This window comes from Ixodes scapularis, unplaced genomic scaffold (genome assembly GCF_016920785.2).
Source record: "Ixodes scapularis isolate PalLabHiFi unplaced genomic scaffold, ASM1692078v2 PGA_scaffold3__209_contigs__length_174095766, whole genome shotgun sequence".
NCBI classification, from domain to species: Eukaryota; Metazoa; Arthropoda; class Arachnida; order Ixodida; family Ixodidae; genus Ixodes; species Ixodes scapularis.
The window spans coordinates 68913463-68925353 of NW_024609868.1; the positions used below are offsets into that span (position 1 = coordinate 68913463).

Sequence of the window (11891 nt, forward strand, 5' to 3'; positions counted from 1 at the left end):
ACTGCTGCGAATCGTCAGGATACTCCTATTTTTGATAGTCATGTTTTATCGCCCCCCATATGGGCTCTACAAGATAATTTATTGTTTCCATGGAGTGTATCGGTTCATTTTTGCATGTCAGCGTGAATGTAATGTTTTATGCGCATCGTAACACCGTTTTAGTATAACTTATTTTCCTATCAAAACGTGCATATTTTATTTATTTTGTCTACGTTAATTAGTTCCTTAAAAACATTTTATGTAATGCATTAAATGTCACTCCAGAGTTCCATTCCTATTACATAGTATATACAGACACTCGATATGTTCAACCTGTTGAAGCTGATTAGGTAATGCCATATACTTGCATTTGTGACTATAGTGCAGTTTATTCAAATTGCGTGCTCAAATAAGACTTAAGCTTTTTTCTCGCTGTGCCAAAAGGTTCGCATTTGAAGGTCCAAGTTCAGAAATTTCATTAAGAAAATCATTCTAGTGTTTGCTTGAGTTACGAAAATTTGCAGTCTAAGCGTTTATAAAATTCTACGGTTTCTGAACAACGCATAAAACGGAACTATATGTTTTAACTAAATAAAGTACACTAAGTGATTCAATTTTCATACTGTCCAATCGAATAGCGAAATATTGTCTACAAGTGCTGGAGGTCTATCAACTTGATTTGTTACAACACTTTTTTTCTCCATACTTTATTTTTGTACGAAGATCCCAACCGAGTTTGTTACGCGTGCTAAGAAATTAGAATGTATCACAGCATTGTACATACTACATCAATTGATATCAAGCATATTTCTGTCTGCTTGGGCACATATGTAACATTATTGAATTTATGAATGAATAAATTACGATAAATGTCTCGAGATTTTATCAAGTTCGGCATGGCACTTGTTTTAACATCACTGCCTGCTCTATTCTTTACTCGCTAAAATATTTTTACATGTTTCGTCATTTTCTTTGCATTTCTGCTTTTCATTGGTTAAATTATACTTATGTTCTACTTCAAAAAATAAAAAATAGTGCGGATGTGCACAATTTAATAATGCTCTACGTTATTTTTAATGCTGAATGTTATGGTGACAAAATATATAACCATTTTATTGTTTTACCGCGACCATCTTAAGAGACGCCCTACAATCACTCGAAGCAACGTTTTTTTGTTTGTTTTTTACACTTTAATATAAATTTTAAAAAAGATCTACAAACCGTCTTGAGGCTTATCAAACTTAAAAGACGCAAACTTCCGTTGTCACGCCTATTGGGCAAACAGTAGTTTTTCTACGCTATCCACAACGCGATAAAGAAAGTTACGCTCAGTTTTCAACTTGAAATCGACTCTCGGATCCAATACGGTTGTAAAGAGCGCGACACTGTTAGCGCGAACAGGCGATCGCCGGTTCGCGCTAACAGTGTTGCTTGGATGACATCCAAGGGATGTCATCCAAGTTATTATTGCTACGGAAAGAGCTCATTTAGTTCTCTAATGTAAACAATAAAATTTTATGCTCGCTAATACTATTTAGAGAAAAATGCGAAAATGCGCCGATGTCCTGTTCGTGCTAACAGTGTCGCGATGTGTACATATATACGGATATTAATTTCGGAAACTTTTAAAGTGAAACATTGACACTTAAAACTATTTTTGACTTGATACTAGTCATGATTCTAAAACAAATTGCAAAATTATAATTTTTAATAATGAAATAAAACTACTTTATATAGCAAGAAGTCTCCCCTAATTATTATTTAGTTTTTTCTCACTTTGGTTCCGTCGGACTCAATTTCTTTTCATAAAAATAAGAATACTTCTGCAACAATATCTCTAAACATCAAAAAACTAAAAAAAAGTCACCCTTTAAGCACTGTTGCGGAATTATCGCAAAGCTCCAAATGACGTAGGCAACAAGCGCTGACATTACGATATTTTGACTTCATGCCATAATCATCTTCGAACGAAAAAGTTAACACTAATCGATGTTCCCAGACGTTCATATTTATTATGTTTTATCTTCCTAACAATATGTTTATAAACCTTCGGCACACTAAACCTAAGAATGTAAAAAAAAAAAAATATATATATATATATATATATATATATATATATATATATATATATATATATATATATATATATATATATATATATATATATATATATATAGACGTAGATGAGAAACAGCCAGCAGGCGAAAAAATATCTGTTCTTGGAAAAACTTAGTCTGCCGTTTCTGTTTGTTTTAGCATCGAGGTTTGTGTTTGTTGCCAACGTAGAACGCGATTTGGTTTTTTTCCTTTGAGGGGGGGGGGGGGGGGGGGGCTGGGGAATGATGTCGAAAAGAAATATCACGTCACGGACGAAATGTACCGCCATAAAGGAGGTACAGAGTCATTATACTCCGCGACAACTTTTCCGCGAACAATGTTCGCGGGCTCTCCTCCTCCCCCCGGAAACGGGGGAGAAGGAGAGCGTGCGTATACTCAAAATGGGAGAGGGTACGCCGGCCTCTACCTTCCACTGCATTGCCAAAAAAAGTTGTCGCGGAGTATTAGCGGCGAGATGTTTTGGTGGCGCCCTCCTATGGTTCCCCCTTGTGACGTCATTACCTTGCGAACAAGTTCGATGGTGTTTGTAAATAGCATGGTGGAAGCCTGAAATCATTGCGCTCTCAAAGCAACACTGCCAACACCGTCGAAATTAAAGTTCTTTCATTCCTCTTATTTCCGTCGATGGTATACCCTTTCCGACGTCATAGTCAACTTTTGGGCCAATCGTGGAAGGCCGACCACAGCGACGCTTTCGGTCGTGCACGCGGCTAATAGGGAGCTGTAGTAGATCGCTTTTCTTCTCCGCTACAGTATCCCTGAAGAAAACGCCGCAGCTACGCATGCGCGCCGCCAGCATTGTCTGCATAGTTCAAGGTCTTGTGGCGGATTACGGAGCGCTATCCGGGTGCTTAGCGGGCTGCGGAAACGGTCTACTACAACTCCCTATTGAGAAACGTAACATCGCGGTAAGCAGCGTAAATCCTTATACCGCAAATTTAAAAACAAATCTTTCTACATACATTTTGCGGCGAAGTTTACCACGTAACGTCACGTGACCCCGTGACACGACTCCACGGCGTCACATGACAACGGGACACCTGGGAACGTGTTTTACGTCCACGGAAGTTTGGCGGGGGTGGGAGCAGTATTTATGATCATAATCTGCCAAAAAGTGATATCTAGGAAAAACGCTAGCCCCTTGTTAACGTAGCAGCTTGGGCGAGTTGGTTGCACATGATTACACACACCACAGCGCACTATTACAAACAACACGCACACCTTACACACGAAAAATAAAGCAAAATTCAAACAAACCGCGCTGACTGACAACTCTTTTTATATAACTTTGTCTTCTTCAACCTCTAGCACCACCGAATTTCCCAAATCACGCGCACCGATCTCCCAGGCATCTAGGAGATCGGTGCGCGTGACACGGAGTGCAGAGCCTCTGTGGCACCGACGACAGAGGCTCTGCACTCCGTGTCACTAGTTTTGTGCAGTCCAGGCGAAGGCATCCCAGGTGAAAAGAGAAAGTGCGATCTCTAGGAAGTACTAGAGCACTATATAGCACCTTCGGAGCAGAGTACCGCAATCTAGAACGCCGTCTCTCGGCGACTAGCGGCGAACACCCGGGGGTTCCAACTCCGGCCACAAATGCATGGGTAACGGGAGTAAATCGCTGCTTCCTGATTATTTTGGCGATCTATGGAACGGCAATAGTTTTTGACATAATAAGGGAATAGTTTACAATAATTTGCGCTAAGTTGTGCGCCATGAAATAACTTAATTTTTTTTTTAATTGCCTGAGCAGCATTATGTGGCAGACGACGCGGCGACGTCACACCATTCACGTGACCCGCTCCGGCCAATCCATAAAGTTCATCTCCGCTGCGTAAAACAATCGTCTGCTTCAAACGCCATTGCGTTGAAAATTGCCTTCGTAAACTTTTCACACTCATCCAATATTATTAAAACTTTGATAAAGTGCTTAGTGCTTTACCAACTTCACGACAAACTAGTTTTGAAAAATGTGAACTCGGCGTTTATTTTTTAATCAGCCCTGTTGAGTCGATCTTCATGTATTCTCCCATAGAGCGGGCCGCCTCTTGGAACCCTGAGTACCACGTGACTCGCGCCGAGCTGCTCTGTCGGCCATGTTGTCGGCGAAACACGCGGATCAAAGGATTGCGCTACTCTGCTCCGTAGGAGCTATATAGTGCTCTAGGAAGGACATTGGAGGGTAAGGTGAGAAAGGAAGAGCACCAGGAAGGTTAGAGCGCAGAGGAGGCTTCTCTCCTCCTCGCCAGCCTTTCTAGTGCTTGCCCTTTCTTCTCTCGCCTGTTGTTGCTTTGGCCTGGAGTTTGTTCTGTCGCTTGACTCAAGAGGCGGGAGTTTTTGATGAGGCCGGAAAGGGCGAAGACTGGGCGAGAGAGCCACGCACAAAAAGCTTGAACTAAATTAAATGCTAAATTCGCTTTTTAGGCACGATGAAAAAGGAAAAAACAGAAGAAGAAAAACGTCTGCCCTGTGCGCAGGCAATTTGCTTCGACGAAAAACATTTTCAGTTTTTGTTTTATCTTGTCGCGTCTCATGTGGGGCCCAACCTCAGCACACGGTCGGACCCGCTGTAGACTTCACAAAATAGGCTAAATTGTTCGCGAAAAAGTATCTGTATATGTGCAGATATGTTTTCGATACTTTTTCAAAAAGGTATTTAAGGTATCGTTACAATTATTTTAAAAAATGTAACCAGTTACACTTAAAAGTTACCCAAAAAGTAACAAGTTGCAGTATCGCGATGCAAGTTTCAGAATACTACGCAAGACTGCTTTTGATAAGGTAATTTGAGGGAGCAAGGGTCGGACACCACGCCCAGGGGCCGTTACCGAATGCCCAAAAAGGACACAGTCCGAAGCGCACAACTGCGCATGAAAAATAGGCGCGAGAACCTGTAAAAGGGGGACACGCCCACAGAACAAGGGGAGATAAACCAAGGTCACGGAAGAGTGTAGATCGAACGCCACGGCAATGTTATACTTCAATACTAACAACCGATTCCTGTTACGCTAATAAATGTAGTGTCTTGTAATGGAAACCCCGGCTTTGTGTTGTTCCTCCCGGATGGGCATGCAGCAAGGCAACCCTACCACAAGCTCAATGTTCAAAACAATCCTTTTAAATTGTTTTAGACACTCAGCTAGGCAATGCCGTTCAACACATATGTGTTACTGTGATGGATTTGGTTAAACGAAAAGGGAGTTATGCTGAAATTTTACGTTTTTAATATTATAGACACCGAAAAAAAAATTCCACAATTTGTTTAATAGTTTTTCGTTTTTTTTCCCAAGACATAAATACTCGGGAGTATGAAGTGTATTACCATTAAAACTTCGTTTCAATAGTTGGCCTTATATATGCTCCCCTTAAGTAGCTATCCCGAAGCCCGATCGAACCTCTCAACAGAGGACCAATTCAGCACGATAGATTTAATTATTTTGGTATATGAATCATAACGTGTTTAGTTTTGTGTATGTTTGCTGTGAGCTGGCAGAAAAACGATGGCCGCCATCAGTAAGCTGGCAAAAAAACGTAACAAGTATTTAGGTTCCTCAAATCGCAAACATAAAAATGCTATATTTACTTCTTTTTCTTTTTTTGTTTTTAAAGGGGGTGGGGCGCGCTTCAGTGGCGATACGAGGCAATGTGTTATTGTAGATAAAAGCTTCCAGCGGACGTCTTGTTTCTTTCCTTATTTTTTTGCGGGGGTCGCTGCGGACTTCCGATTATGGATAACATTAATTGGGCTACCCGACGTACTCTATAATGCTCCGTATTTGCGTCTTCGGACCCTTAGCTGTTCGTATAGATTGGAAGCACTGGAGCCTTTCATCGCAGAACCTCTTTTAAAACGTGAGTTCATAACGTTGATTATTGCAAGTAGGGACACGGTGTTTATAGTGTTTAAAACAGTCTTTAAAATACTAAAATAAATGTTTTGAAGTGAAATATGTATACCGTGTTCGGGTTGGGTAAAGAAGGACTCAAGCTAAACCGAGCTGCACATGGAATCTGTCGTGCTTCAACAGAGCTGAACAATTAAACAAAATCGTCAGAAAATTAAAAAAAAAAATTGTGATGCCTGAGTAATGAATATTGCGCAGATCCAAACTGACGCGTGTCTGTTTTGGGCACCAGTGACATTCAAACTGTATGTTTATCTCTAATATCTCGATGGCGGTTTACCGTAGCCTTACCGTTTGCTCATTAACTGCCAATGTGTATTGAAAGTAACCCCAAAATATCTATATTTAGAAAATTATTGTAACAATTTCACGCAATAAAAAATAATGTCGGCACCCTTATTTTTGTTCTAATGTCATTTGCGCTACTCCATCGATTCGCAAAGCTGAATACAAGTGTGATACATTTCCATGCCATTAATGAATGGTCCAGCCAATAAACTACAAAACCTAACTCGTGCATAATCGCCATCAAACTTCCTATGCACTTTTTAAATAAAGTTTTTGAGTTTATGACTATTTCAGTAGGGAGCACCTGTGGTATGATTTTTACCTGCGCAGAAGCGTAGGTAAAAAAGACAGTCTGCGCTACGTCACGGATCATGGTCAAACATTATGGCCAGGGCCACACCACATACTTTTTTATAGGTGTAAACGTTATGTCAGCTTTCTCATAATTCATACTCCTTCTGCGGAGTGCAGCGATTGGCTCTTCCAAGTTATTTGCGGGAAAGCAAACGCCCCAGATTTGTTACAGTAAAGATAACTGTCGCGTGTATGCCAAAAACAGAATATTCGACTTGAATAGTTTTCTGTTTAAAACTGATTTCCTATAAACAAGATTACCTTGAAATTCATCTCTTGGAATTATTAAATATTGTGCAGGTGCGCTTTTTGCAGCTGATAATAAAGGCCGTGAGTTAGGCGAATGCAGAACTCTAGGTTTGCCTGAAATTAAATTTATTTTATATATAGTGAAACAATACAGACAAGAAAATATTTTACATGTATTCAGAACCACTCTATTCTTGATAAGAAAATGTGCGAGTATATATTTACAGACTACTCTATCTTCGAAACCTGTGATGGCGACTTTGGTCCAAGTCCTCGTGGCTCTACTCGTCTTTTTGACGAGTTCAGCACTACGAGTTGCCCCTACTGGTAAGTCAAGTTGCCTTTCAAAAAATTATAGAAAAAGTCTATAATGGTAAAAGAGTTTTATGTAAATGGTGAATGCTTAGCAACAATTCCACCAAGAAATCTTAGTCGCATTCTCAAGAGAAAATAAAAACTTACGTTAAAACTGCTAATTATTGTTGTAATTTTCAACTTACAAAAGGATCGTCTACCTAGAACTGAGCGGAACTGAGCACATCGTGTGGTCAATCACAAAACCTAACAGAAGCTGGAATATACACTGGTATTTTCAACTAGTCAGAACTGACTAGAGTTAAAATACTCTAAGAATCTTGGAGCGTCCTCTTTACCACAAAGCAGTTGGGAAGGTCAATAGCTGTAATCTATGGAGAGAGCTCGGCGAATGACGAGGCTGAAAATGAGTTTATATTTAAAGCGAACAATTTGCGCTGTGGCACAGGGCATGACGTCTCGCCATATTACAAAAAGCGGGCAAAAAAACGCCATTTCTGGGAATGCGTGTTTCTTACACTTCCTGATACGCCTGAGATGCATACTAAACTGCGATGCACATGGACACCAATCATGTGTTGACCCTTATTGTTCAGCCAGAGAGAAAAGCCGCATGTATCGTGGTTCAACGGAGACGCCGCTTGAACGGCGAAGAGCAAAAACTAAAGCGAATTGGAGTGCTTATAGATCGAGATATCAGTCTGTTCAACTGACGCTGCAACTACATTACCATGATACAAATAGCCCTTCACATGGGTTCAGCAAACTAAAGAAAGAGAAATACTTGGTGTTCTGAAGAGATATTGGTAGATTATAAAGAAGCACCTGGGTGTACGGTTAAACAGACTACAGAAAAGTGTCGTACCCTTGATTTGTTCATTACTTTCTAGGGCGATGTCCCCAGCCCGGAAGCGATTGGGAGGCGAAGTTAGACACGATGTTCTACAGTCTTCCAGAAAGACACCTCGGCTCGCTTCACGAGAAGGAAAACTTCGAGTTTTTGCCGGGTGTGTTCCTAGGGAACGCCACCTTCACAGGCCTTGATGGCCTTCAACCGGATCGCCCATACCAGTCATTCTGTAGGGACAACCAAAGGGTCATCCTGTACAGCCTGCGTTCGACGTCTCCGATTCGGATGACCGTTCCCTGGAGACTTTGCGCCGGATCTTCTGGAACCATCGGCACGGTCGCACGCCTAGTCAGATTTGAGGGAATCATAACCGTAACTCCGGCAGGAAACACGCTTGAACCGGTCGTGCCGGTGCTGCTGGAGCGAGTGAGTCTGGAGCTCGAAGGATTAGGGGACACGGTGGGCACAGTGGGAATGGTTCTTGGTCATCTGCTTCCGGGACCGCTTAGGCTCTTTTGGGTTGACTTGGTGTCGACGCACATTACACAAGCTTTGAAGGGCGCTGCTCGTGAAGCACAACTATTGCGGTAGGCAGAGAAACACAAAACTGAGAAAAAATATTTAAAAAAAATTCCTGTGAGTGTGTGAGAACACACATTCAAAATTTGGAATTGGCATGGCTTCCTTGGGGTCCTAAAGACTCAAAATCCCTGATATGATACTCCCACCGAAGTTTCTCAGCAGTAATCACTGGTCTTCCATTAGTTGCTTTAAGTAATCATGAAGACTACGGTTCACACTACGTAATGGTTTATGAGGTGAAGATCACTAGCTGACCTGCTGTCCGTGTGTAGAAAACGCGAGAGTTTTACATTAATATTTTATCACCAATTCTACTATAGAACGTGTACAACAAGTTCGTGACCTTGGTGTTTATTTTGATACTAATCAAAAGGCCCGTTCACACTCTTGCAACCTCTTAAACCTGAGTTCCTTAAAACTTCTTAAACCAGAGAACACACTGTCGCCATCTATTGGGAAGCAGTGTAAACTCGGCGGTCCGGCATATTTTTTTTTTTTTATTTCTCGCGCATTATCCTTTCTTTCTTGGCTCGAAAAACTTTTATCAATGTTATAAACCAGCCTTTCTATGGGTATTACGCACATTTGACCTCGGAAATCCCCCAAAACCTTCGCTCTTGTGAAATGCAGCTCCAGGGTCACCGCATAGATGGCGCCACAATGCCCAGTGTCTCTCAGTCGTACTCGGTCACAAAAGTGTGATCGGGCCTTTACCTTTTCATATCATGTTACACGAACTGTTGCTTCTACATTCGGAACAATGAGAATGATATCGCGTTTGACGCATGATTTTACAAATATAATGTGCGTAGTTCGATTGTTTTGTTCCCTAGTACGAGTTGAACTCGAGTTTTGTAGTTCAGTCCGAAATTCGTTAACAATAACCGACGCTGCACAAGTATAAGTAGTTCATAAGCGATTTATACGGCTTGTTTATGATAGATATTTTTCTAGAAAAAGTTATGGTTATGAATACATTCCTAGAGAACATTCACAACAAAACCTGTAAAAGAAAAATTGCTCGTGACATTATATTTTTATACAAAGTGGTTCACGATCAAATAGATCGCAATCTTGTATTGTCTTTAAACTTTCATGTACCGGCCCGTGTCGTTAGAAACTCGGGTGTTTTTTATACATTTATTCAAACGAGACTTTGGCTTTGGCTCGAATGCAAATTTGTTTAAATGAATTTCCGACTCGTGTAGACGTTTTTTTTTTTTTTAATTTTTCTGCGTTCACCCGACTACTTGACATGCATATTTGTGGTATCTGTTTTGTGAGAAATTTCAATTTCGAGAGCATATGTCGTTTCAAATTGTGTACTGTTTCCTGTTGTTGTTTTTTTCCTTTTTAACTTTAATGTGCCACCACACTGTAACCAATAGGTTGTTCTGGGGCATGATACAAACAAAGAATTATTATTATTATTATTATTTCTAAACGTCACTTCTTGGAGATCAAACGTGTGCAAAAGAAGTTTGTTTCTATCTTTAGACATCGCTACATAAAGCAGGATGTTCACTGTATAACATATGGTCTGCGTTAGAGCGTGTTGGCTTGCTTAGCTTGCACCGGCGTCCGGAGAACGCGGACTTACTGTTTTTGTTTAAAACGCTGCATGGACTTGTCAATTCTCCGAGCCGGTTATCTGAACTGTGCCTTAGGGTCCCACGTGTGCCTACTCGTCTTCTGTCATCGTTTTATGTTTCTAGAACGTTTAGTCCGGTAAACCCAATTGTGAGAATGGCAGAGCGTTTGAATCATTACTCTGAAAAACTTGGTATTTTCCACCCTTGCTACAGGAAGTTTGTCCTTTCTATTAAAAACTTGCCCTTGCAGGATGAGCATTGCTGAATGGCTCTGTTATGTCTGAATTTCGTCATCTCTATGGCGTGCTTTCTGGTGGTGCACTTGTCCTACGGTCTTGTGTTCCGTGTCTACTGTTACTGCCTCGCTTTTATTTCATTCTACTAATTACTCTTACAGAGCCTAGTATTATGCTTAAAATGTATCTTATTTTCTGCGGAGATGTGTATGATGTATTTTTTTTATCAACCAGTGTACCAGCACCAAGACCTCAATGTTGTTCCTGGGCACTGGATAATAAAGATTGATCATTAATATTATTATTATTATTATTATTATTATTATTATTATTATTATTATTATTATTATAATTAGAACGATTTATTAACAGTGAAAGTGGTTGTCGAAACGTTAAATGAGACGATGAGGGGCCTCGAGAAATCGTTGGAGTTCTTTTCCGGGCAATACGATTCATTGCTGGCGCAGGTAAAAGTCAATGTTAGTGAAATAAAAGACATGAAAAGTGAGGTACGCGTTCTGACATCAGCAGTAACCGAGCAGAAGTCTGAAATACGCCAATGACAGGCAGAGCTGAATGACTCCGAGCAGTACAGCCGATTAAGTGACATGAAAATCCGCGGACTACCTTACAAACCAACCGAGAGCGTCCGGGATTCGGTTGACAACCTGGCTTCTAGCCTAAACATTAAGGACTTTCAACCCTCTGACATAATTACGGTTCATCGCCTTTCGAAGAAGGATTCAAATTTCGTTCCTCCAGTGATTGTAAGGTTTAATTCCGTCGCCAACAAAGAGACATGGATGGCATCGCGGGGCAAATTGAGATATCTGCCCGGCTTCCCTATTCTATACTTTAACGAAAACCTCACTCGCATCAACAAGGAACTTTTTTGGAAGGCTAGATCTAGAGGCAAGGAAAAGCAATATCAGTTCGTGTGGGTAAAAAACGCAAAGATTTTCGCAAAGAAGAAGGAAGGATCTCCGGTCATTCGCATCAATAGCGTGACATTGACAAGATGGTCCAGAGTCATGGAAGAACGTTTTTTTTTAATTTCCCGACTTGTCATCTTTTCGTGAAGTGATATGTCCTCATTCTGGTGAGACGATTACCTTCTGGCATGTAAATATCAGAAGTCTAAGAAAATACTGGGATCAGTTCTCAGCACTCGTTAAAATAGTTGCACAGATTTTGATGTCTTGGTTTTAACTGAAATTAACGTCGATGATAACCTGTGTCATACTTTCTTTTTCTTTCGGGGTACACAAATTTCTTTCGCACGCGATAAGGCGCCAGGGGTGGTGGAATAGGAATACTAGTTAGGGAAGTTTGGCTAAGTGAGGTTACCGATACTTATTTTGCTTATTCAGAGTCACTTTCTCTGAACCTGGGTAACAAAAACTCCTCCTGGTCTCTGTTGGCG

General features: G+C 40.8%; 1 protein-coding gene across 1 annotated transcript; it reads left to right on the forward strand.

The window, feature by feature from the left end:
* Positions 1–5880: 5880 nt before the first annotated feature.
* Positions 5881–9011, forward strand: LOC8054015. Its single transcript, XM_002435379.5, has 3 exons — positions 5881–5949; positions 7121–7220; positions 8099–9011. Exons 2-3 carry the CDS (start codon positions 7145–7147, stop codon positions 8647–8649), a joined length of 627 nt encoding a protein of 208 aa, XP_002435424.3. The 5' UTR covers positions 5881–5949; positions 7121–7144; the 3' UTR covers positions 8650–9011.
* Positions 9012–11891: the final 2880 nt, after the last annotated feature.

Excerpts from the sequence above, each read along its gene's own strand:
- LOC8054015 (XM_002435379.5), top strand. The coding sequence starts at position 7,145 with ATGGCGACTTTGGTCCAAGTCCTCGTGGCTCTACTCGTCTTTTTGACG. Across the intron at positions 7,221-8,098 it reads ACTACGAGTTGCCCCTACTG|GGCGATGTCCCCAGCCCGGA; the intron begins GTAAGTCAAGTT and ends ATTACTTTCTAG.